The sequence below is a fragment of the Rhinopithecus bieti genome, unplaced genomic scaffold (genome assembly GCF_001698545.2).
Source record: "Rhinopithecus bieti isolate Rb0 unplaced genomic scaffold, ASM169854v2 scaffold_13317, whole genome shotgun sequence".
NCBI classification, from domain to species: domain Eukaryota; kingdom Metazoa; phylum Chordata; class Mammalia; order Primates; family Cercopithecidae; genus Rhinopithecus; species Rhinopithecus bieti.
This window is the reverse complement of record NW_016807516.1, coordinates 410,832-437,182: the sequence shown is the minus strand read 5'-3', so window position 1 is coordinate 437,182 and position 26,351 is coordinate 410,832. Positions and strand designations below refer to the sequence as shown.

The following is a 26,351-nucleotide window of genomic DNA, read 5'->3' as shown; positions in this document are numbered from 1 at the left end:
ATCCCTACCCGTACTGCCAGGGTGTAGGGATAGCAGGGAGCACTCAGGGCACATGTGTGCAGGCTGAAGGGAGATGTATTGGGTTTCAGAGAGGGAAAGAGGGCCCCACAGGTGCCCAGAGGCACAGTAACCCTCTGACATCGCTGCACCAGCAAAGGGGCCCCAGCTCTGGAGAAGATAAAATGCATTTTAATAGTTTGAAGTGCCATGAGGTGTCTGCATGGCACTACATACAGCCTGGGTGAGGGAGGACAGGGCCATCATACAAAGTAGGCGGCCAGGGCTGACATCTTGTCCTTGGGCCGTCTGGGGTTGGGCTTCCCAGGGGGCCTCCTGGCCCGGCCCCGCCCTCGACCCTGCCTTCTCCCTGGCCCACCACGGTGCATGGGGTGGCAGGAGGCTGCATGCTTCAGCTCCACCAGCTCCTGGAAGACGGGGTCACAGAAGACACAGCCCATGTGCTGCGTCTCGTCGCCCGGGAGTGGGGACTTGGCCTTGTTGAAGTCCACGTCAAGCAAGGCGGCCTCACAGACACTGCAGGTGTCGGCAGACACCCGCACGCGATGGGCGTTCTCGAAGCAGTGCGCTACCACGCTGCACTTGTTGCAGGCCACCCTCCACTTGGGGCCCGAGGTGGGGTCCAGCACCAGCACGCCGCTCTCGCATTCCACGCACTGGCCGATGCCCAGCATGCTCAGCGAGTGCTGGCAGGAGGGGTGCGTACACTCGTTGCAGCCCATGCCTGGTGGGAGAGGGGAGCCCCGTAAAGGCATGCCCACTGTGCCCACCTGCCCTCTGCGGCCTGCTCCCAATGCCTCAAGCTCCTGGATCCTTTGTCCCAGCAGAAGGAACTCTTCTTCGCCTCGCTCTTGGGGACAGCCTTGCTCATGCTTTGGCTCCTGGCTGCCAGTATCCCTGTTTTTTGCTTATCTGAAACCTCCTCAACTTTCAAGGCCCCTTGCTGGCGCCATCCCAGTGGGTTTCAGTCGACTCCATCCCCGCTTTGCTTTGCTGCCACAGCTCGTTACTGGTAATGCCACATGACCCTCGTGTCACTGGGCCACATGGGACTACCCTGTCAGCTGCTCTGGAGGCAGCAGGAGAGCGGGGATGGGGTCTCACTTTCCCGGAAGCATGGGTGCAGACTGACGCCTGAGGAGGCTCTCTGCAGAGCACACGGTGAATGTGGGCAGACACCTCACTCCTGCTGGTTCCTGGTCTGGCTTGGTGCTCTCTGTCCTGCATGCCTGGACACATGCACTCCCTCCTCCAGTAATGAGGACGAGGATGAGGATGGAGGACAGTGGTGGACGCTGACTGGGGGTGCCTGCTCACTGGGTGGGTCTCCCGACTGTTCCATCCTTTTGCTCACTCAGCTCCAGAGGGAGCACTGCACACCTGTGCCCAGGTCCTGAGGGTGGACTAGGGTTGCCTGCTCAATTCTGACACAGAGAGGGGGTAGCACCACTGCCTGAGGCCTGACCAGTGCCCCAGTTACATCCAGGGTCTCTTGTCTCAGTGCCAATGAGTGCAGGAAAGGCCAGGGTGAGGGGTCCCCTCAGAGTCCATCCTGGTGCAAGGCAGGGGTTGGCACTGAACAGAGACTGCTGTTACCCATGGATAGGAGGGAGTGGCCGCACTCACCTTTCTTCATGTCTCGGAAGGGTGGGTGGTTGTAGCAGTAGGGGCACAGTGGGTAGCTCTTGCCTCGAGAGCCTGATGACCACAGGACCAGCTCGAAGTCATCCAGAGGGCAGCGGAGCTCCTTGTAGAGCTTGATGGTGCCGTTCTGGGGGAGTGTGTAGGTCTCATCGCAGTGGGAGCAGTGCAGGCGGCTTGGCTTGGCCTACGGCAATGCCAGGCAGGGGGCGTGAGGGTCACTGGGGCCACCACTTGGCCTGCACCCCACTCCTCTCATAATACAAAATATGTAACCTGTCATGCAGAACCCGTGACACACTGCCAGGCAAGGAGCATGAGTCTCTGGCCCTTGTTCCACGCGTGCAGAAAAGGCAATTCTAAAATCTCTGTGCGTACGTTAATGCCCATGATGGCAAGTGGCATGGTGTTAGGGAAAAACGCACCACATGTATTTGCGCGGCCTAATGGCTGTGTGTTCTAGGGGACATGGGGACACTGGATATTTTTTTGGCAAGGCTGCTTTATGCTCATTCTTCTGTGACAACCAGGACAAAGAACATGATTCCTGCGTGACCAGCGATAAAGCTGAGGCCTACAGGGGTGAGGTAGCTTGCCTGAGTTAGTGTTCCCTGCACCTACCTGGATGTACTTCATGAAGCGGTGGCACTTCCCACAGCGTGAGAGGGGCTTGCCTGTGGCCGCCAGTGGCGAGAAAGACACCTCCATTAACTCATCCATGCCTGCGGGCAAGCAGAGTGCAGGAGTCATCTCCCTCCCAGCCTCCAGCAGAAGGCTCCGAGTATGAAAGGGTCCCTATAGATAGTGGTTTCTACTGCCCTGTGTGTCAGGGGCGCATGCTCCTGACTGTGTGTGGTGTTACTGCACCTGCTCTTTCAACCCAGCCAGGAGGTGTCACTGCCCTCGCCTATGGAGCCCAGATCTGGGAGCTGGTCCCATGTGGGGACCTAGGTCCCCAGGTATTGGTAGCGCTGACAGAGACACCCCTCTGGTGAGGGGCAGGCCGGAGGCAGACTCTACCAGCAATGGAGTCGACAAAGTAGTGGAACTTCCTCTTGAACACGTCCAGGGTATGGCCCAGGACCTGGCGGTAGTCGGCCTTGCCCTGGGCGATCAGGTTCAGCTGCTTCTCCACTGCACTGCGGATGGTGGGGAGCACCAGCTCTGCATCTGCAAGCGGGCAGGGGGCAGATGCTGCCCTGAGCACTCGCACCCAGGGCCATGCCACCCCCTCCCAGGCAGGGCTACTGCCCTGTTCACCTCTCCCGCTCTGGCCCGTCCTCCTGGCCTCTGCCCTGCCCACCAGTCCACAGCCTCAGATGGTTCCAGGCTGGCTCTTATGACCCCAGACCTTTCCTGATTTCCCACCTGGAAATCTCAGGCAGAGTGGACAGGGACGTCCTGTGGCTAGAACCACATCACAAATGAGCTCCAGGCCGCCCTCGGGCCAGTTCTGTGCTCTTCCCTCTCCCCTTGGCCCCTGGGGAACCTCCAGGAAACAGGGCTGAGGCACCTTTGCCTCCCCTTTTGGTTGCCTCACACACACTGAGCTCCCGCTCTGGGCAGGTCCTGGGGGTCCTGGGTCAGCGCCCCTTCAGCGGGTGTTGAGGGAGTGTGTGTGGGGCTGGGGGATCACTGCAGGGCAGGGGCCTGTCTGGAGCGGGCAGCAGAGCCAACGTCCAGGGAGAAGTCAGGGAGCTTCCGTGGGCCCTGGAGGCAGGACTGAGGAACTCACCAATCTTGTAGTAGCCGTGCACCAGGACGATGCCGAGGTTGGTGGGCTTGAGCCGGCGCCCACTCTCCACGGTGACGTAGTTGCGCTGGCAGATGTTGTTGATATGCACAGGGATGCTGGCATCTGTGCCTGCAATGTACAAGGCCCCAGGGTTCCTGGCCTGCCTTGGACATGCCCCATTGAACCATGTGCTGTAGCACCTGTCACGGGGCTCCTGGTGCTCAGGCCCTCTCACTGCTTCTGGCCACAGGAGGGAGGGCTGTGCCCTGAGCAATCCCTGCACTGTGCTGGGCACCAACTGCATGTATTTCATGTTCTGCCTTGAGAACACAAAGGCAGCCCTCCCTGCACAGGGTGCCTACTCCTGCTTTGCGGCAGAGACGACAGGCTCAGAGGTTAAGGAACTCTCCGAGGTCACAGCGCTTATTCTGCGCCTGGTAAATGTGACTTCTATGGCTTCTCCTGCCTGGATCCTGTGGCACCCACCTGCTCCCAGAGCCAGAGCCCCATTCCACCAGAACATGGAGGTGCTTACAAGCTCACTGCAGAGCTGCCCTCCGCTAAACTTGGACAGTTCTGCCCACTTCCTGTTTCCCACCTCCTCCCTCTCTGCAATGCCCGTCACAATCCCCAGGGCAGGCTCCCAGTCCCCAGGATTCCACTCTCTCACCCAGAGGAACTTTCTTGGCAGAGGGGCGCAGCAGAGGCTGAGGCATTCTGACTATGGCAGGTGCCAGTCAGAGGGGCAGAAAGGAGGCTCGGGCTCCCCACAAACTCACCAGCATTGGCAGGTGACACACACCTTCCCAAAGTAGCTCGGAGAGAATCTCACATGGGAAGAAACTGGCCTTCAGGGGCTAGGGAGCCTGCTGAGGGCCCATGGCTCTTGGCACGAGGTCAGCTCTGCACCCTGTGTGGCAGGCTATGGGTGGTGTGTGCCGCTACCACCCCAAGTCTGCCAGGCACCATGACGCGTGGTGTGGGCTCCTCTGCAGTGGCTCTGGTCAGGCCCTTTTTACACACTCCTGGGGGCTCAGTCACAGGGCCACCCTGACTACTCTCCTGTTGCAAAGGTAACACCAGAGCCCTCTTCACTGTCACAAAATTGTATTGCTGATTGGGTCTGGCTCACTGGCTAGCACAGGGCTGCCAGGAGCCAGTGTCCCATCAATAAGAAAGGGCAGAGGATGCAGGGGAGCAGAGCCCACACTCCACAGTGGGCTGAGGGCTATTTCAGGACCCTGGCAGGTGTCCTGGACCCCTGAGAGAAGCAAGCCCAGAGCTCTGCTCTCCTGCCAAGGTCGCCATGATCACCAGGACCCCAGCCTGGGGAGACACTCTCTGAGAGTCCACCTATATGACCGCTGCTGGAGCAGAGCCTGGACACAGTGGCTGTGACATCCCACAGGCCTCCAGAGCCCGTCAGCCAGGGCAGTGCCACAGGGAATAGGCAGTGCCCAGCAGTATGAGCACCACCTGGGGAGAAGGTTCCGGCAGTGAGGCTGGCCCCCAGCATGTGAGACATCACTCACAGCCCCAGGCCTGGGGACTTGTGAGGCCACCTCTCCTATGAGGAGTATGTACTGGTGACTTTTGCTTTGATAAACTCCCCTGGGCTGCCCACTTTTGCATGGAAACTTCCTGGTCACCCTTTGGGGAGCCCTGTCCCTGGGACAGGCATTTCTGTTCTCTCCCAGGGAAGCAGCTCCTGTTAGATCTCATTTCGCTGTCACCTGATTTCAGGACAGACCAGGTTGGCTATGTGGACTCAGGAGACTGCCCATATGATTTCTATGAGTCGCTTGGCATCTGGGCCAGTCTTCAGCCTTGTGGGTGTTAGTCGGGATGTGCACATCCCACAGTGCACAAGGGCACATCTGGGCCTTCACAGGGAAGGCCAGGTCCTGAATGCAGGCCTCAGGAGGGGATGCCAGCTGTGGACCTGCCTGGCTGGCCACACACTGGGTCACCAGTTTCCAGACACCAGCCTGTGGACGGGTGCTGAGCTGGGCACACAGGGGTGGCGGGGCAGCTTTGTAAAAAGACTCAAAGCCTGAGTACTGGAGACGGAGCCGGTCTGGGGCCTGGCCAGGCACACCCACCGATGCCATGCTTCTCCATGAGCGTGATGAGCTCAGCCTCTGTCAGGTAGTCGGGCGGGCTCGTCTGCTTCTCCAGCATCTTCACCTCGCCCACAGGGAAGGTGTCGCCCCGCTGGCAAGTGGGCAGGCTCTCCTCCAAGGGCACGCTCTGCCAGGGCATGATCTCTGTGAAGCCTGGAGAGACATGCACCGCCACTCAGGGTCCCTAGCCTGGGTGGCTTGGGCCTCAGACCCTGGGCCTCCCATCCCCAGACACGATGTAGAATGTTTGTTTTGTCTGCCCGTGAAGGCGGGGAGGAAAGCTGGGCCCGCGGTGTGACCTGGGGAGAGGACGGTCTTCCCGGAGCAGGTGAAGAGCTCGGGCCCGATCCTGAAGGAGATGGTGCTCTGCAGGTACTTGCAGTCATGGCTGACCGTGGCGATGAAGTGTCTGGTGATGTACTCATAGAGCCGCCACGCGTCACCCCCTGCAATAGGCCAGGGCTAGTCAGCTGGGAGCCAGCTGGGGGCTCTGGTTGTGAGGAGCCCCCAGTACTCTTGCTCAAGCAGCAAGGTCCTGCTTACAGAGCCGCTGTGTGAGACACGCTGCAAATCCCGGGGAAGGAGGAAAGAAAATGTGCAGGAAGGTCGGGCGCAGTGGCTCACGCCTGTAATCCCAGCACTCTGGGAGGCTAAGGTGGATGGATCACTTGAGGTCAGGAGTTTGAGATCAGCCTGGCCAACATGGTGAAACCCTGTCTCTACTAAAAATACAAAGAAATTAGCTGGGTGTGGTGGTGGGCGCCTGTAATCCCAGCTACTCAGGGGGCTGAGGTAGGGTGAACTGCTTGAACCTGGGAGGCAGAAGTTGCAGTGAGCCGAGATCGGGCCACTGCACTCCAGCCTGGGTGACAGAGTAAGACTCTACCTCAAAAAAAGAAAAAAAAAAGAAAGAAAATGCAGAGGAAGGGAACACAAGCCTCCGTACCTCAGTGGTTCCTTTCTGGCTGCAGCTTCCACCACCCTGCCCGACCTCCTGCCCCTGCTTCTGGCGGAACTGCTCTTCAGGCGTTGGCCTGTCCTTCCACTGTCTCGTGACGTGACACCATTGCTTCAAACTCAGACTGTCCACAAGTGGCCCCTGTCTCTACTTGCACTGCTTTTCCTTCCTCATTTGCCTTCTCCTGGCACTCGGACCACTGGTACCACCTTAGGCCAGCTGGGAGGTAGGAGGTGTACCACCCCCTCCCCCATGCCACCACTCTCTGCCTTGGTTTCATTCATGTCCCCCGTCGTGTCTGCCCCTCGCCTCCCTGCAACAGCAGCTGCTGCCACCTCTTCACTCCTGTCCTGGCCCCACAGTAATGGAGTTCATCTTCCAGGTGGCCCCCCATCCCCACAGCCAGGGCAGGCAGAGGCTAAAGGAGCCCCTACATTGCCAACAGGGCCTGCAACCTTCACTGTCGAAGGTTGCCTTTCCCTCCCTGGAAGCACGCCGCGTATGGGGTGATAGCGGTACCTAATTCGGCCTCTGTAGCAGACTTCATGGGGGTGATGGGGGGATGGTCACCAGCGTCGTGGCCTTTCCTCGGGCGGTTGATACCTTCCGCTAACAACCGCTTCACCTGAGGGAGAGAAGACAGAATAGTCTGCAGCAGGGCTCGGCTGCCTGCCTAGGTTTGGCTGAAGTACCAGACCTGGTCCCAAGGCCTCAGTGACACAGACACATGCCGGGACCGGCCTGGCTCCACTCACCGTGTCAGCCCAGTAGGGGTGGTTGGCCTGCTGCCGCAGAGAGCCCTTCAGGTCAAAGTTCTCAGGGTAGTGGGTGGTCTCTGTCCGTGGGTAGCTGATGTAGCCTTGCGTGTAGAGCCGCTCGGCTGTCTGCATGGCGTGCTGCGGTCCCATGCCTGCGAGAGACAGGAGGCTCTCAGAGGGCCAGGTACGTGGGGACGGCCAGGTGCCTGCCCTGGCCTATGCACTGTGGCCTATGGGACACAGTGGCTGTGAACACCCACAGGCCTCCAGAGCCCGTCAGCCAGGGCATGCCCACAGGGAACAGGCAGTGCCGCAGCAGCGCGAGCACCACCGGGGAGAAGGTTCCCGGCAGTGAGGCTGGCCCCCAACATGTGAACATCACTCCATAGCAGGCCTGGGGACTTGTGAGGCCACCTCTCCTATGAGGAGTGTGTACTGGTGACTACACTTTTGCTTTGATCAACTCCCCTGGGCTGCCCGTTTTTGCCGTTTGGGCTCCCCCATTGTGGCCGGCCCCTCCTTGAGGGCGAGGGTGGCTCTGAGCAGGCATGGCTGGAGTGCAGAACTGCTGGCTGGGTGGACACCTGTGCCACACAGCCTTGTCTGAGGCTGAATCCTACACCCAGGATGGGCCTGATGGGAAACGCCGCTCACTCTACCCCACAGTGAATCCTCACGGGGCTCATGGCCATGGGGATGAGACATGGCCTTCAGAGCACCACTCCCCATGCACTGGCCATGGAGCCATAACGCCTCAGGGCTGGCTGATGACAGAGCTCCACGCAGCCCCATTTTGAGCCCTTGGGTGTTTTTGTCCTCACAGCACTTTGGGGCCACTGAGAGGGGCTTGTCCTGCTACTCCCTGACCGGCAGAGGCTGGCGCTTAGCTAGCAACCACTCCCAGCATTGCTGCCCTCTGAGGACGCTGGAGCCACCACTCTGAGAGGACACTGCCAATAGTTCCTTGTGGGGGGAGGCACCAATGCCTAGGGGCTGACAGCTGCCAGAGACCACCAGCTTTCCAGACACCCTCCTTGCTACTAAGGAGAAAAGGCTGAGGAGACGAGGCTGAGGGGCAATGTTCACACCAGTTCCTTGAAGGTGACATCTGGCTGAAGCCTCTCCCCTCAGCAGGGATAGATGCTCAGAGACTTGGGATGTCCCCTCAGGTGGTGACCAACTTTACCACCTTTACAACCTAAGGAGAAGTGAAATCCTCATGAGGCTCAGATCCCCTCGAAGCCTCGGGTACCACGCTGCATCCCTGGGCACTCGCTGCTCCAGGCTGAACCTGCCTCCATGAACCTTCCTCAAGAGGCCTTCTGGCGACTTGAGAGAAATGTCCCTACATACCCAGAGAAGAGCTGGCCACACGCAGCATCTCCACGGTGTTCAGGGCCAGGGGCCTCTGCTTGGCCTTTTCTTTCCTGCTTGTGGCCTCCACCTGGAAGACAGGACAGTCAATGATTTGGAGGAGGATGAAGACACCACCATAGAGGGAATCAAGATGTGTGGATGAAGGGTCTGATTTCATTCATTTGGTCTCCCTGTTTCTCCAACTCATTCTTCCCAACAGTCTAAAGACTTGATTATTTATTCAGGACCAGGAAGGGAAAAAGAATGAAAATAATTAAAAAAAAAAAAAAAATTTTGGCTGGGTGCTCACGCCTGTAATCCCAGCATTTGGGAGGCTCACCTTCAGGCGGGTGGATCACCTGATGTCAGGAGTTTGAGACCAGCCTGACCAACATGGTGAAACCCCGTATCTACTAAAAATACAAAAATTAGCTGGGCATGGTAGAATGTGCCTGTAATCCAAGCCACTCATGAGGCTGAGGCAGGAGAATTGTTTGAACCCAGGAGGTGAACGTTGCAGTGAGCTGAGACCACACTATTGTACTCCAGCCTGGGTGACAGAGCAAAACTCCATCTCAGAACAAACAAACAAACACACCAACCTTTTTTTTTTTTTTTTTTTAAGAGACAGGGTCCTGCTCTGTCACCCAGGCTGGAGTGCAGTGGCACCATCAGAGCTTACTGTAGCCTTGAACTCCTAGGTCAAGCGATCCTCCTGCCTCAGCCTCCTGAGTAGCTGAAACCACAGGCACACACCATCATGTCTGACCAATTTTTTTTTTCAATTTCTTGTACAGACAGGGTCTTGCTATGTTGCCTAGGCTAGTCTTAAATAAACTCCCGGTCTCAAGTAATCCTATCGCCTCAGCTTCTCAAAGTGCTAGATTACAGGCATGTGCCACCATGTCCGGCTACTTTTTAAATTATTTTTTTTAGAGACAGGGTTTCCCTGTGTTGTGCAGTCTGGTCTCAAACTCCTGGCCACAAGTGATTGAATATTCTTTTCTGGAGACTTTTCTAGTGAAAGAGAAAACCTGAAAGATTGAGGAGTCAGAAGGGCTGCAGATGGAAGTCCTACAGAAGCCAGCATCAGCCAAGCTACAGGGATGGCAAGTGGGGCCCGTCCCAGGGGAAGTGCTGCTCCTTGCTGTGGGGAAGGCTGCTGCCTGCACCTGCTAGTATTGCTACCTCTTCTGCTTTTTCAAGAGAAGCTGGAAGGCAGAATTTTAGTATGAAATCTCATAATTTTTAAGTGCTGGTAACTATTCGGGAATTTGTGTAAACACCATACAGGTTAGTGGAGTGTATCCGTGAGCTGTGCTTGGTTGGGGTCCTACCACTACCTCTGCTGAACACTTGTTGGAAGAGACAACTCTTTGTTTTGCCTGTGGCAAAAACAATCCAAACAACTCAACCCCAGGCCCTTGCCCTTGTCAATCCCAAGTAGGCTGGTCATGGCAATGCCTTCTGCATTCCAGACAGACAGATGTGGGTGGTAACACAGAGGCCAGTTGTTATGTGCAGCAGTGAAGCTGGGCTCCCCGGCGTGAGGCCCAGAGGTGGTAACAGTGTCTCTGCAGGAATGTGATCAATGCTGACAGCCTGGAGCAGCTTTAGAAGTCTCAGATGCCTGAGACGATGGCATGGCGGGCAACAGGGCACTCAAGGACCGCTGGAGAAGGACAAGGAGAAGGTGGCTAAGGAGGCCAGGCTGTGTTTCGATGGATCTGGTAGCTGTTACGCCTGTAGCATGTTTACTTCAATAGCCACAGATGTGGCCCCACCTGTGCAGCCCGGTCACCTCGCCCTTTTTCTAACAGCCAAGCAGCATGTCCTTTCAATTCATGGGAACCCTGAGTAAGAAATATAATCCCATAAAAGCACGCAAGCTGATTGAAATTGGAATCCCAAGCCTATCCCCTGCTAGCTGTGACCTTGGACAAGTTCATCAATTTGCACGTAGGTCCCTCAACAGTTGTCAGCTTGAATCTCTGTGTGAGATGGAGTCCTGCCACACAGAGGTACTGCCTAGTGGGTCACGTGGAAAGGGGAGAGTGGAAGGGGTCTGACAAGGTCACAGGCATGGACAGTGCTTGGTATGGAGCGGGCATGCAGTACACTGTGGCTATTGCATTGGGCAGAAATATGTTAGGAGTATATGGGGGAGTAACCTTTCGGCTTTCCCAAAAGATGTCTGTGTTTTAGAAAGGGGGAGGAAGACATGGCCTAGGATCACAGGCTGTTCCTCCAGCGGGAGGCATCCAAGGGCCACCCTCACCCAAGGCAACTGTGATAGGTGTGGGTGGAGCAGGCGCACCTGGGCTTCCTTCTCCAGCTTTGTCATGTTTAAAAACATCTGTGCAATCTCCCGGTCGAACACTCTTACTCGGTCCCAGTCCAAAAGGAGAGATCTGTCTTTGTCAGTGTTAACCTGCAGGAAAAAGCATAAAGCGTGAACGCACGAGAAAAAGTCTCCAGGTGAGCCCAACGCCAGGAAGAACCAGGACAGATGAAGCTGTTCCTTGTCTGGGAGCAAAATAGCCCTGGCTCTAATGGCTCACAGCTGCACCTGTTCAGGCGGGCAGATACACAGGCTGACATCTGGCCCTCTCCACCCCGTGCCCTGAAACCAGGCAGTCAGTCTCAGGAAGGCAGCCCGAAGCGGAGGCTGATGTGTCCTTAAGAAGCACATGAGCCCCTACTTCTCACACCACCCCTGCCTATCCCCAGTGCCTGGCTGGTGGTAGGTATGGCCACCACCGGGGTCCCAAGCCCCATGTCAACCAGAGTAGCTCCAAGACAGGGTCTCACTGTGTTGCTAGGCTGGAGTGCGGTGGCACAATCGTAGCTCACTGTAGCCTTGGACTCCTGGCCTCAAGCAATCCTTTTGCCTCAGCCTCCCAGGCTGTTGGGATTACAGACATCAGTGACTGTGCCTAGCTGTATTAAGTCTTACAGTGAGCTTCCATGGAAGTTTTTATTTGAAGAAAGGGTTCCAGGAATTTTAAAAAGTTTGAAAGTCAATGGCCTCAGTCCAGTGCTTGGACCTGACCACTGCAGCCACTGATTCATGTGGGGTGACCTCACCCTGCACTGCCAGAGCTGAATTCGTTCCCACTTATCCAGATTCAGCACATACAGGCCCAGTCTCTTCCCACTGTCCCCATGAAGGCTGGGGTCCCTCAGCCCTGGGCACCACAGACCATTTCCAGGTATAGCTGTCCACAGTTCTGCCCTTAGCCCGGGGCCTGCCGGCTGATGATGATGGAAGACTCTCAGAATCCATGCCCCAAACCCAGAAAGCCCCAGCATGCATAGAGAAAGGCAAGGAACCTTGGCCTGCAGCACCCAGTAGGTCTCTGGTTTGAAGGACTGGATTTTATCATGTCTCTCCACACAGAATCCCAGGGTTGGAGTCTGACATGGCCCAAAGGAGATGAGAGAGCTGTCTAAATCACCGTATTTCCCCTGGAAATATTTAGTCTGAAACCTAGAGGGAGTGGAGAGAAAGATATTTTGGTCACTGATTCACTCAAGACACTATTATGGCCACCCATGTGAGTCCAGCCCAAGGCCGGGGTGGTGCATGAGGGAGGTGGCACCAGGTGGTGTCCCCGCTTAGAAGCCAGTGGGAGCAGAGTGGGCATAGCCTTAGGGAGGATTCATGTGTGTACATGGGTGACAGAGCCAGTGAGAGAGTAGACAGAGGTTTCTAGTGTCTCGGGCCAGGGAGCCTTCTATTCTATCTACCGCACACTCTCCTCAGGACCCATAAGCACAGACACACTTTATCAAGCAGGGCATAGGTGATCTCTGCCAGCTAAATAAACAGTTTTCTTTAGGTCTTTTTGGTTTTTGTAGAGACAGGGTCTTGCTGTGTTGCCCAGCAGGAATGCATTAATGGGGATTCACAGATCATTGCAGCCTTGAACTCCTGGGCTCAAGTGATCCTCCCACCTCAGCCTCCCAAGTAACTGGGACTACAGGCTCATGCCACCACACCCAGCTAATAAAAACAAAATGTTTGGACAGGCACAGTGGCTCATACCTGTAATCCCAGCATTTTGGGAGGCTGAGGCAGGCGGATCACCTGAGGTCAGGAGTTTGAGACCAGCCTGGCCAACATGGTGAAACCCCATCTCTACTAAAAGTATAAAAATTAGCCAGGAGTGGTGGCGCACGCCTGTAATCCCAGCTAGTCAGGAGGTTGAGGCGTGAGAATCACTTGAACCCAGGAGGCAGAGGTTGTGAGTGAGCCGAGATTGTGCCACTGCACTCCAGCCTGGGTGACAGAGTGAGACTCTGTCTCAAAAACCAAACAAACAAAAAAATACATTTTTGTTTAGCCTGGGCGCAGTGGCTCCCATCTGTAATTCCAGCACTTTGGGAGGCCAAGGTGGGCGGATTGCTTGAGCTTAGGAGTTTGAGACCAGCCTGGGCAATACAGTGAAACCCTGTCTCTACAAAATACACAAAAATTAGCCAGGCATAGTGGTGCACACCTGTAGCACCTGTAGTGGAAGGCTCAGATAGGAGGATCTCTTGAGCCTGGGAGGCAGAGGTTGCAGTGAGCTGAGATTGTGCCACTGCATTCCAGCCTAGGCAACAGAGCAAGACTCTGTCTCAAAAAAATAATTCTTTTTTTTGTAGAGATGGGGTCTTGTTATGCTGCCCAGGCTGGTCTCAAACTGCCAACTTCAAGCAATCCTCCCATCCTGGCCTCTAAGTGCAGGGATTACAGGTGTGAGCCACTGTGCCCGGCCTTCTTCAGGGTTGGTGAAATCCTCTGTTGTTCATCCTGGCTCTGGGAGGCCTAGGGGCCCCCGAAGGGGACCAGCAGAGGCAGGTCTCTGGCTGAGGGAGAGTGAGGGTGTGCTCAGGACTCCGTGGGTGTGGCCAGCACCTGGTGAATGCACAGCCGATTCGCAGGTCCAGTTCCTGGCGAGCATCCACTGAGAGCGCCTCGTTGTGGTCAGGCTCGCCCAGGCAGGCCATGGCATTACAGATGTCTGTGTCCGTGATAGAGCTAAACCTGGCCCGGAACACGGTCTTCTCACCACCATGGGCCTTGTTCATGACAGGCAGAACAGCATCAAGAACCTGGGGGTGGGGAGTGGCCAGCTGTGACCCACCTCCCAGATCCCTGCCACAGCTCCCCACCCCACTGTGAAGCCTGGCTCCTTCCAGGAAAGAACACGTGTGCTCAGCCCCCTCTCCTGCCCCTGCCAGACCCTCCTCTATCCCCCTGGCTTTCCAGAAGCCCTGGGCACTCCACACCACCCCACCACACGACTTCCTTTACTCCCATCTAGAAACATATTCGAACACTCCCTTCTTACTCCCGCCCTCTCTCTTCTGAGCCTCGGCTTTCATCCCCACCAAATCAGGAAATGCTACTGCCAAGTACACGAGGGACCTCTTTGTCCCCAGACCCATCCCACATGACCCAATTCCCTGCGTTCTAGGAGGGAGGGCTTGGAGGGGTGGGTGGAAATTTTAAGAGGCTGAAGAAAAGACAGGGAAGGAGAAAAGAATGAAGGCGAAAGGAAATGGGCAAGAGCAGGAAGGCCACGAGTGGTCCCAGCTTGTGGTGGGGGCAGCTCGGGCTAAAGCACAGCAGGGGTCCTGGAGCCGAGACTCACTAGGAAGGCGGTGCAGTGGGACTAGGGTCGCCGCCGGAGCCTGGCCACGCAGCTTCCTTACTGGGAATAAGTGGCTTCATTTCTGAAGGGAGAAAGCCCCATGAGCTGCCCCCATTCTCCACTCCCAGATGCAAAGGCCCCCAGGGAGGAGTCGCCCTGCAGGGGAGGAGGGAATCTGGGAAGAGACAGAGTGTGATCGCATTTGCTAAGGGTGCTGTACTGCAATGCCAGGTGCCTGAGCTCTGTCTCACTGACCAGCTCTTGAGCCACAGGCAAGAGCTGGGGGTACAGGAGCACAGGGGCGACCCATAGGGAACAACAGCCTGAAGGGCACCAAGTGAGACCAGCAGGCATGGCCACTGTGAGGGCACCATGGTCAGGGCAAGCTTGGGGCATAGGGTGTGCACAGGGAGCTGCCACCTGCTTCTCTGCAGGGCTCCTGGGGTTGGCTGGAGGCGGGAGGCATCCTGGGTGGGGCAGGAGATGAGCAGAGCGAGGCCTGCAAAAGGAGCTCAGTGCTGAGGTCGGGAATCAGCCAGCATCAACCCAAGGTCCCTGAGAAGTCACGCTGGGCACAGGATGCTGAACACCAAGCTGCCCCATGACAGTCCCATTCTGAAACCTGCATCCACCCAATTTTGCCCCTCCTATGTTCACTCATACTGTGCGGCCCCAGCAAGCAGAGGCACAACTGACCACCTTTAATACAGCCTATGCAGTTAAAAACATCTATGGAATTTCAAAATAAAGGGAGGTGAGAGGTGTTTTTAAACCAGGACAGTTTACTCCCTCCTTTGGCCCCAGGAATGGTGTGACTGCTGGTGTCAGTTTGCGGCTGGCGTCAGAAAGGCCAAAAATGAGGACCAAACTGAGCCTCATACTCACCTCAAAGCAGATGTTCTCCCCTTCCTTGTCGCAGTCCAGCCACAGCACGATGTAGTCGCAGCCTCTGCCCTCCACCTGCCACACAGCACACATTCACATGCACCTGCTGCAGACCCAGCCCGTGCCACCTGCCCCGTGCTCCTATCCAGGACAGGGCTTGGTCCCAGGCCCTGAACCTCAGCTAGGAGGACTGGTACCTGGGCTGGGTAAGGAGCTGGCTGTGCTAAGGCTGGCTTAACCAACAGAAAAGAATTGAATTTATAATTGATGTTTTTTGGACCAAAAAAAAAAAAAAAAAAGTGTAAGTGCAACATGATCTTAAACCCCAAAACTGCCCAGAAAAAGGGTTCCAATGAAATAACCCTAAATGAAAACAGCAGTTGTCTTGGGTAATATGATTATGAGTAATTTTTTTGTCTTTCTACTTATCTGCACTTTCTAATTTTCCATAATCTGTATGCATTTGTTTTACAATTAAGGGGAAAAAACCCCCAGCCAAACAAGCTATTTTTTTTTTTTTTTTTTGAGATGCAGTCTCGCTCTGTCGCTCAGGCTGGAGTGCAGGGGCGCGATCTCGGTTCACTGCAAGCTCTGCCCCCCCGGGGTCACACCATTCTCCTGCCTCAGCCTCCCGAGTAGCTGGGACTACAGGCGCCCGCCACCACACCTGGCTAATTTTTTTATTTTTAGTGGAGATGGGGTTTCACCATGTTAGCCAGGATGGTCTTGATCTCCTGACCTCATGATCCGCCCACCTTGGCCTCCCAAAGTGCTGGGATTACAGGCGTAAGCCACCGTACCCGGCCCAAACAAGCTATTTTAAAAGCAGAAGGCCTGCTCTCCAGGACTGAGGGTTGGCAATGGCAACAGCCTTGTGTGTTGGGGGTGCCTGCAGGTGCCTCGTGGGCCAGCAGGGGGCACTCACAGAAACAGCTAGCAAAGGCCCCCCTGTCCAAGGGGGATTAGGACTCAAGCAAGGGTGGCCAAGGACAGCTGTGGAGAGTGGGGAGCCCAGGTGTGCTCATGCCCAGGTCAGCCCCACGCACCTGCAGGAACTTCACCATGTTCAGCTTGGGGTTAGCTTCTTTCTTCTCCGTGGGAGCTTGGCTGAACAGTTCTGCGGGGTCCACCTTGTCCCATTTGTTGTATTTTCCTACAAACCAGTCACAGTGACATTGAGTCACACGTCACAGTTCACAAGGGCTCAACCTCCGAGACCATCATAACCCCAGGACGATGTTGGTTTCTTCCCACAAATGAGGAGGGGAAAGTTTGGAGAACAATTTGCCCAGGGTCATCATGATGATCAGAGGCAGAGCCAGGATGTGAGTTCAGGCCTCTGGTAACCCCCTCCCATCCAGCCTCCTTTCTGCTCGGCTGCTGAGCTGACACCACACTCCGGCCAACCACAGGAGCCAAGCAAGCTCTCTGGGGGCTGCTGCTCTGGCCTCACTTCCGGGACTTTCCCTGTGGCTGGGAGCATCATTCCTGGGCTTTGCCTGAGCACTGGACCCCACCACTGGTGTCTTCATTGACACTTCCAACCTGAGTTTCTGGAACTCCATCCTTCTACCCAGCATTCTGTGGGGGCACACATGTGCGCAGTCATTCCTGTTAAAGGACCCATCTTTTTGAGCCTCATGCCCAGCACATTTACCTACTCATCTACAGAGGCCCAGTTCTTGCATGCTCAGCTGTCTGGCTTTCTTTTAGGCCCATTTCTTTTTTTTCTGAGACAGGGGTCTCCCTCTGTCATCCAGGATAAAGTACAGTGATACGATCATGGCTAACTGCAGTCTCAACCTCCCAGCCTCAATCCATCTTCCCACCTCAGCCTCCCAAGACTACAGGTGCGCACCACCACGTCGGCTGATTTAAAAAGATTTTTTTTTTTTTGTAGAGACAGGGGTCTCACTATGTTGTCTAGACTGGTCTTGAACTCCTGAGCTCAAGCGATCCACCTAGGCCCCATTTCTTGCATCCTGGGAGAATGGGGTCAGACAGAGCCAAATTCAAATCCCAGCTCCCCACCTGCCAGCTGGAGATAAAACTTGGGGTCCAAATGCTCAGCCACACAACTCAGTCACCATCCTTGTCATCACTGTCATCAATGAGCAACAAGAACAAGGGCTGAGGCTTTGCCATGTGCCAGGCCCTGTGCCGAGTGCTCTGCCCTCACTGTCACACTGAATCCTTACAGTCTTGGGAAGAAGATGGCATTGCTGTGAGACCCATTTCACTATGAGAAGTGTAAACTCACAGAGGCTGTCAGTACCCTCGTCTCCAGCCAGTGAGCCGGCAGAGCAGGGGGAAGAGCCTGGATCAGACTCTTGCCAACCACACGGCCCCATACCTACACCCAGCAGGTCACTAATACCAGCACTTCCAAGGTAATTGCTAACAGTAACAATATAGGAATGACAACGACAGCCACCAAATGACAGACAGACGATGGTCAACTCGGCAACAGCAGCAGCCTTCTCTCAAATGCCTGCACAGGTCAAGCCCTTCCTAAGATAGGTGCTGCCACTTTGTCTACATAGGACGGTGCACAGGGAATGCAGTAACTAGGGGGTGCTGCTATGATGGGGACCCAGGGCTGAGCTCCAGAGCCTGGGTTCTGGGTACCGCACCCAGGGACCCTCTCATCACCACTCCATGATCTGCTGGCCTTATGACTCATGGAGTTGGGACAAACTTCCCTGCCTAGAGGAATCTCCTGGCTTCAACTGGACCCTGGCCAGTGCCATGCAGAACTCCCTTCTGTAGGATGAAGGGTAGAGGGGCTTACCCAGGAAATCCAGGGTCATCACGTGACCACAGACAGACGTCATCTTGAAGCGCACTGGCTGGCCAGCAAAGGTCCCAGTGTACTCGTGGACTGAACAGGCCCCGTTCAGCCCTTTATGTGAGGACAGGCTCCCTGGGGATGAGGAAGCACAAAGTGACTGGCTGCTTCAGCTGAGCTGAAGACACTGTGGAGGCCCCGGCCTCGATGCCACCTCCCAGAGGGCCAGAGTCCTTCCTCAGAATGGTGAGTGACAGCATTCTGCAGACTGCTGAGGGTAATTGGGCACTAAGAGATGGGACGGCACTCAGTGAAAACAGCATCTGCCAACAACCTAGCACAGAGCACTCTTGATGCAGAACCCCAGGCTGCCAGGAGCCAGGGGCAAGAAGGCAGCAGTGGGCTCTTTCTTTGTATTTATGTTTTCACTCTTCAATTCCGTTTTTGCCTCACTTCATTGAAACGTTATTCGTTTACTAAAATGGGACTCTAGATCAACTCTAGGTTACCAGGGACCTTCTAATTATTGAATTCTCACCCTCTCCACTGACCACACTCAGCCGTACTTTCTCAGGTTCTGGGCACCGGGCACCAGTCACCACTTTTGGGCCTCCTGTCCTCTGCGGACCATGCCTTCTCAGCTGAACGAGGGTCTCTTCCCCCCTCAACTGCTGGACCAAGGGGAGGTCAGGTAGGTGCCTGTCATTTCGGGGTACCCAGCATCCAAAACTCTTCCTATTTGGAGGGAATTCAAAGATGGGGGGAAACAGCACCCTACCAACCACCCCAGTGGCCAGAGTTGGGGGTGAGTGGCAGACATTCCCTCTCCAGCTCCCTGGTGTCTCAGTAGTGTCTGTGGCCACAGCTCAGTCCATTGGCTACTCTGGAGTGACGTGAGGTCCATAGGACAGTGGGAGTATCCAGGGGTGATAATGCCTGGGGCAGAGCCTCATCAGACCTCAACTGGGGTGTGGTCCTGGCTGTGTCTCCTTCCGTCCAGGGCTGGTTTCTGCTACCTGTACCTAACAGCCCTGCCAGGCCTGGCATATGGACAATGACTGTCCTTCCACTTCATTGTAAGCTGTGCCTTGTGCCTTTTGGGAACCCCAGCTTTGGCACACTGCCAGGAATGGAAGCAAATGCACCCCACTGTGACATACTGAGATGCTTCATTACCACCTGCTGACCCGAACCAAATCTACCCCAGCCAGGGTGGAGTCACATTAGGAAAAAGAAATGTCCTGTAACACATAAACGGCCGTGCTTACAGACCAAAGCAAGAAAGCTTGCGCAGGGCTGGTTTCTCCTACCTCTAGAGAGGATTTTGGCAATTGACTGTGCCAAGGACGGCTTTTCGGCAACCATGAGCACAGTCTTCATCTTGTCTCAGCCCTTTACGCTCCAGTTTCGGGGTACTGGCAGTGAAAAAGTTTAGACTCCACTCTTCTGCAGCACAGCACTATTATCAATGCTGACCCCTAAAGAGAAGAAAAGACACTCAGGATAGCAAAGCTGTCAAAAGAACCTATACCACTACAAGGAAACTCACTTTAACAAAGAAAAAACAAGACCAACCTGAGGCAAGAAGAAGAAAAATTAGGGAATTAGGGACACTTGAAGACATCTGAGATAAAAAAACAAAAACAAAACTACCAGGTCAACTGAAGTGGCTAAGATGATCCTGAGAATCTGGCTCCTTAGGTCAATTTGATTCCTAGATCCATGCTAGGAAGATGCCGGGACCTGGGGATCTCCAGTGATGGGTCAGGCCAGGTGGATGCCTGGCCCTCCTCTCTGGACTGGCTCTTCCACCTACAGGTGGACTCACCTGGAGAGAGGAACCATCACGGCCGAGAGCAGCACCACCCCCTCAGCTAAGCACTTGGATGCCCTGGGACACTTTACAAAATGCAGATGTCCAGGCTGGGCTCCCCAGGTCCTTCTGATCCATGATGGGCCTGAGACCCTCTGGCTAGTCGGTCCAGCACCAAGCAGACATCAGGGCTCTGTCACATCTATCTCCCACCTATTCCACTGCACCTTTTGCTTTGCAGGCCATGCTCTGGCCAAATTAAATCAAATATCATCATCTAAACAAACACTCACTTGAAGCCTCTATGCCTGCGCTCTCCTGCCTGAGAGAAAGCTCCACCAGGCCTGGAGGGTGCAGCTGGACGGCCCACAGGCCCAGCTCAAGTCTCCCAATACCACTGGCAGGATAAGTCAGCCCTCCTGTGCCCACGGCTCTGTGGCACCTGTGGCTAGGCGACCATTCCAACCCACTCACATTATGCCATCATCAGCGACTACCTCACCCCCGAAATAGGACATGATGGGCTTTGTTCTGAATCACTGTTGGTCTTTGCAACAGCTTTCTGTGCCTGACACATGACATTCAATACCTGCTAGCCAAGTAAAAGAAAACCACATGAACCCTTTTTGTTTTTTCAATCATTTAAATGTAGCACTGATGTTTATAAACATAGCATTGTATTAAAAAAAGACAAAAAGACTTGTATTGAGACAACTGGGAAACCTGCTGGGAAAAAAAATAAAGTTAGACTCCTGTTTCCTAACTCCCACTAAAACCGATTTCAGATCTAGCAAAGGTTTGAGTAGAAACAATGAAACCAGAAAATATTAGGAAAACATGTGCTTTTAAAATAAATCTCATGAGCCGGGTGTGGTAGCACATGCCTATAGTGTCAGCCACTCAGGAGGCTGAGGCAAGAGGATCGCTTGCTTGAGGCCAGGAGTTCAAGGCTGTTGTGTGCCATGACTACACCTGCAGATAGAACAGCCACTTCACTGCAGCCTGGGTGACAGCAAGACCCCGTCTCAAAAAAAAAAAAAAATAAAAGCAAAATAAAATAATCTCAGCATGAAGAAAAACAACCACCTAGATGGGCATGGTGGCTCACGCCTGTAATCCCAGCACTTTGGGAGGCCGAGGTGGGCGGATCACTTGAGGTTAGGAATTTCAAACCAGCCTGGCCAACATGGCAAAACCCTGCCTCTAATAAAAATACAAAAATTAGCCAGGTGTGGTAGTGGGTGCGTTTAATCCCAGCTACTTGAGAGGCTGAGGCAAGAGAATTGCTTGAACTCAGGAAGCGGAGGTTGCAGTGAGCCGAGATCATGCCATTGCACTCCAGCCTGTGCAGTACAGTGAGACTCCATCTCAAAAAAAAAAAAAAAAAAAGAAAAGGAAAGAAAAGAAAAACAACCACGTAAATACCTTTGTGGCATCATGTCCAACAACACTCACGGAAGAAACTCAGAACTATAATGAGCTTGTGCTTATCATATAGGGAGAGACTCAAAGTCATTGCACACACAGCAGACGAGGGTATGGGGAAGCTAAATGGGAACAACCTCTATGTGCAGCAATTCAGCGATCCCTCTCAAAGTACAAGTGCACATCCCAGCAATTCCACTCCTCAGAATGAACGTAATAGTCCAGTTATTTATTGAGCACCTACTACATGCTTGGCCTAGTCCAGGATGCAGGGAACACAGCACAAAGCAACACCAGGTCCTGCCTTCCCAGAACGCGTGCTGTAGTATGGGAGCAAGGGAGGGACAGGGCAGGGCTGGGTGACACCTGGGAGAAGAGTCCAGGCAGGAGCAGGGTAGGTGAGGTCCTTGGGGAGGAGATGGCTAGGCACAGCGGCTCGTGGGGCTGAGGGAGGGAGCAGGTGTGTAGAATGTGGGTCTGCTCTAGGGTGCTGGGAGGCAGCAGAGGGTTTGTATAGGTGTAGGATAATCTGACTTCAAGTGTTAAAGGGACGTCTCTGGCTGCCACATAGAAGAGGATGACTGGGCCCTGGGTAGCAGTGGTGGAGGCTGTGAGGGAAGTCAGAGTCTAGGCAGACCTAGGATGGGAGGGACATGGGAGAGGGAGGGGAAGGTGAGTCAAGAACGATCTGAGGCAGGGGCTGGGCATGGGCTCACACCTGCCAAGGGCTCACATTTGTAATCCTAGTGCTTTGGGAGGTCAAGGCAAGAGGACCACTTGAGGCCAGGAGTTTGAGAAAAGCCTGGTTAACACAGTGAGACCTCGTCCTTACAAAAAAGCAAAAGGGACAACCCATGGCTTTGGCTTAGGGATGACAGGAAGGGAGACTTCAGGTGTGTTAAATGTGACCTGCCCATTGGACAGCCTGGGTGGCCTGGAGGAGGTGGCAGCAATGTGGAAGAAGCCTAGGCTGGGGGTCGGGAGATGAGGAGCTAGCAGGGTGAGTCAGGAGGGGTAGGGTCCCGAAAGCCACCAGAAAGAGCACTTCAGGGCAGTCATCAGCACCTGTGGGACCCTGACAGGCCAGGTGAGATGGCAGCTGAGACCTGACCATAGGGTCTGGCAAACTGAGAGCCGTGGGTAACCCTGATGGGGCCATCTGGTGAGTGACAGAGATGAAAACTGCATGGGGTGAGCTCAACAAAACCTGGGAGAGGGGAGAAGGCTGGTGCGCTGTCCCCTTTTGTTTTAGGATGGTGGCTGTGCCAGCATGTTCTCCACTGATGGGACTGCTCCAGCGAGAAGGAAAAGAGAAGCTGCGTGCAGGACGGGAAGGAACTGCGGGAGTGATGGCCTTGGGAGGGCGAGGGGCAAGAGAGGCAGTCAGTCAGCATCCAGGTGGTGCAGAGCTGCCACAGGGCTGCACTTCTCTTGGTGGAGGAGGAGGCATGGTATGGCTATCCACTGAGGGAGAACAGGGGGTGACACTGCGGGCAGGCCCACAGCAGAGGAAGCACTGGATTTAGTTAGATGGGAGAGTTCAGGTGAATAGGAGGGAGAGGGAGTAGGGCAGGGTTCTAGGGGAGAGATTACGATGACAGAACCTGACTCTGAGCTAGGTGAAGAGGGAGGTGAGGGTTGGGGAGGGTCCACAGAGGGTGTGCTCTGTGGGGTCCAGGAAGCAAGGCACTAGAGCAGGAAGCGAGAGTCAAAGAAGCAACTCCCAGGGGGTGGGAGGCTCAAACAGGAATTACAGAGGGGCCCAGGGTAGGCATGCTGACCCAGGGAGGGCAAGGGCTGTGAGACAGGTGGAGAGTGAAGTCACCCGGGGAGAGTCACAGGAGTCAGTGGTGGGCCCTGGCAAGACTGTCCATGTGGACTCTGAGTCCCCAGGAGGCAGGACAGGGCAGTGCTGGAGTGGACTCAGGCTGGGCACAGTGGTGCCTGTGATGAACCACATCACTGGGGAGTTCTCTGCAGCATTATCAATCATGATAAAAGATTAGAAACAAGCTGATGTCTGTCAACAGGGAGGTGGTTAAATAAAAGCATGGCATTCTCTGGCCGGGCGCGGTGGCTCACGCCTATAATCCCAGCACTTTGCGAGGCCAAGGCGGGTAGATCACGAGGTCAGGAGATGGAGACCATCCTGAATAACACGGTGAAACCCCATCTCTACTAAAAATACAAAAAATTAGCTGGGCTCGGTGGCGGGCGCCTGTAGTCCCAGCTACTCGGGAGGCTGAGGCAGGAGAATGGCGTGAACCCGGGAGGCGGAGCTTGCAGTGAGCCAAGATTGTGCCACTGCCCTCCAGTCTGGGTGACTGAGTGAGACTCTGTCTCAAAAAAAAAAAAAAAAAAAGCATGGCATTCTCTACAGTGGAGCATCTGGCAGCATTAGAAAGGAAAGCATCTGCTTGGTACATACTAACGTGGATCAGATCACTGAGATAAATCATGCTAAGAAAGCTGGGCACATAACGATGTGTAAAGAGCACTGCCATCTGTGATCACACATACGTGCGCACACGTGTGCATTTGATTATGAAGAGGCAATATGTCTGGATAGAACATAAAACAAACAGTCCAAGCAGTCACCTGGAGTGGGTGTTAGGGCCTGGAGGTCAGGGCTGGGGAGGCCTCACCACATTCTCTTTTGTACCTTTTACATTTAGCACCTGGACACAAGTGACTGAGGGACAAGAACTAAGACAGGGGACTTTAAAATAAAATAAAACCAGAAAAATAAAGGAGGGTTGGAAAGGGCATTGTTCAGAAAGGATGCCAAAGGAACCTCCTTCACTAAAGGGGCTTCTGCTGCTCGTCATGCTGTGCAGGGGAAGAAGTCTGAGGTTGGCCTTGGGCTGTCAACCTTGTTCCCCACTTAAGAGACCACAGGACCACAGTGAAATCAGTAAGCTTGACCAGAAAGCTGCCCCAAATAAAATGACAATTTGCTTTTTTCCTCAAAATAAGTAAGTGGATGTTTCCCCTAAATACACAACCATCCCAGAGTGAAAGAACCGAGGCCTTGTGGAATGATGGCACTGTCTGCAGATGCGATCTCCAGCTCATGACAGCTCCAGCTGCATCTCCCACGGCTCTGCTGTGCACCCACCTTTCCTCCCCATGTGCCAGCAGGCTTCAGCCTAGGCCACTTTTCCCCCTTAGTCTACTTGCTCTGACCCCTGCCCCTCCCCCTCCTGAAGACTGCATCTGGCGTCAGCCATCTGTCTCTCCCACAATTGTCAGGTTCATTGCCATATTTCTGGCACCCAGCATGCATTAAATGCCTGCTGAGTGAATGAATGAACAACTTAAGGTGGTTGTGAGTGGCCTCTGCTCTCTGTTCTGGGGAAGTTTTGATTCTACCAAAATCAGAGGCCCAGAAGTGAGGTTTAAAAGAGACCTAGGTACTCCCCTTCCCTCAGCCTGGGAAGCCAGAGGCCAAAAGGGAAAACTCGCAGCAGAGGCGGATTGTTCTGTGAGGGTGTGAGTTTCCCATCTCTTCCAAAGTAGGAAGTTTTGTCTTAAAATGTTTCCTCAGATTTTCTCATGTCTATGCCACAGAGTAGCCAGCAATTATGTATGACATAACGAGGACACACCAGGGACCAGGCAGTCCTGCCAGCATCCTAGGCAGGGACTGTGGGGTCAGAGAGACCAGATTTCCAGTGGCTGGACTTGGTTGTTCTAGAGCCCGTGCCCCAAGCCTGATCCTGCCCTGCCTCTGTGAGCATTCTGATGGAACAGCAGCCCAGCTTTGCTTCCCTGAAGCACTCACCACTACACCTGGTACAGCCTTCATCTACTTATTTGGCGCGTCTTACAGCTTCTAGAATGTAAGTAAGCAGCACGAGAACAGGGGTTTTGCTTTCTTCATTCTCATGGTAAACAGACGGTGAGCAAATACTTTGGGAGGCTGAGGCAGGTGGATCACCTGAGGTCAGCAGTTCAAGACCAGCCTGGCCAACATGGTGAGGCCCGGTCTCGACTGAAAATACAAAAATTAGCCGGGCGTGGTGGCGCGTGCCTATAATCCCAGCTACTCAGGTGGCTGAGGCAGGAGAATCACTTGAACCCAGGGGGCGGAGGTTGCAGTGAGCCGAGATCGCACCACTGCACTCCAGCCTGGGCGACAAAATGAGACTCGGTCTGAAACAAAACAAACACAAAAAAAGAAACAAGCAGATTTAGCTTGGGAGTAGGCCTAGCAGTGGTCTGAATAGCATTAAAATTCCTAGGATTTACTACCTCAGTAACTTTACCAAATACTTCTAGAATCAGGAAAAGAGGGAAACAACCATTTCTTAAGCTCCTCCTTTGTACTAGGCACACCATAGTTACAAACACGATTCAGTCTTGCCAACAACCCCATAAGGCAGGTGTTGTAATTTTTTAAAACCGTGAGTAAATGGAGGTTCAGAACAATTCACACTAGTGTCAGGTGACCTTGGCAAAGGAATCCCAGGACTGGCTAGCCATCAAGACCAAGTTAGGCTGGCCTCTCAGGTCCTGTTTCCAAAGGTGAGAAGATAAAAAGGCAAGACGAGGAACATCTTACCTTTCACTTCTGCGAGAAATTATTGCCCCTGGATTCCAGCTAATTTGTTCACAAAAGTACCCTACTTCATTTTCAGATAACAGGTCAGAGAACCTGGGTGCCCTCAAAACCCATCCAGGGCCTAGGGGGCGGCGAGTGGAAGCTGCCTGGGCGTGTACTGCACCGATCTGGGCCCCGGCGGCTGCACAGCCTCCCTCAGCCTCAGTTTCCCTACCTGTGAGACTGGGACAGCAGACCTCACCTCAAATTGCTATGGGAGGGTTCGGAAAAAAAAAAGTATTAACCACAGCGCCTGCTCCCTGCAGGCACAGGGCGGGCCCATCTCCAACTCCCTGAACCCCTACAGCAAGCCCCGCGGGAGAGGATCACCCCCGCCAGGGAAGAGGCAACAAGAATGCAGAGCCCGGTCCGGGCCCTCTCCCGAGCTCGCAGGTCCTCCGCCGGCCAACGTTGAGGAAACAAGCCAGAAAAAGGCCTGCGCTTCCCGCCTTTTTGAGCCGCCCGGCGAGGGGCCCACAGCCCGCCGCTCACCCGCAGCTACACCTCGCATCCAGCTCCGGTCCTTGCTCCCGGGGCGGCCACCGGCAACCCCTACTTCCGGGTCCAGCCGCTTCTGGAGTCCCCGCGTCCGGTGTGCCAGCGTCT

The 26,351-nt window shown here is 54.6% G+C and overlaps 1 protein-coding gene across 4 annotated transcripts; it reads right to left on the bottom strand.

Moving 5' to 3' along the window:
* Window positions 1-167: 167 nt before the first annotated feature.
* TOP3B (DNA topoisomerase III beta) lies at window positions 168-26,351 on the bottom strand. Of its 4 annotated transcripts, XM_017882543.1 has the most exons (19): window positions 26,238-26,314; window positions 19,215-19,382; window positions 17,908-18,039; window positions 16,163-16,269; window positions 15,117-15,191; window positions 14,232-14,313; window positions 13,493-13,689; window positions 11,923-12,079; window positions 10,907-11,020; window positions 8,587-8,677; window positions 7,231-7,385; window positions 6,995-7,100; window positions 5,817-5,963; window positions 5,497-5,670; window positions 3,395-3,523; window positions 2,680-2,829; window positions 2,281-2,381; window positions 1,645-1,846; window positions 168-742 (listed from the first exon to the last, which is right to left on the bottom strand). In XM_017882543.1, the coding sequence occupies exons 7-19, from the start codon at window positions 13,663-13,665 to the stop codon at window positions 261-263; spliced, it is 2,181 nt and encodes a 726-aa protein (XP_017738032.1). In that variant the 5' UTR covers window positions 13,666-13,689; window positions 14,232-14,313; window positions 15,117-15,191; window positions 16,163-16,269; window positions 17,908-18,039; window positions 19,215-19,382; window positions 26,238-26,314; the 3' UTR covers window positions 168-260. The 4 variants fall into 4 exon arrangements, with proteins under 4 accessions (XP_017738032.1, XP_017738029.1, XP_017738030.1 ...); XM_017882540.1 differs by lacking the exon at window positions 14,232-14,313 and having other exon boundaries at window positions 26,238-26,351; XM_017882541.1 differs by lacking the exons at window positions 14,232-14,313; window positions 26,238-26,314 and adding an exon at window positions 20,011-20,380.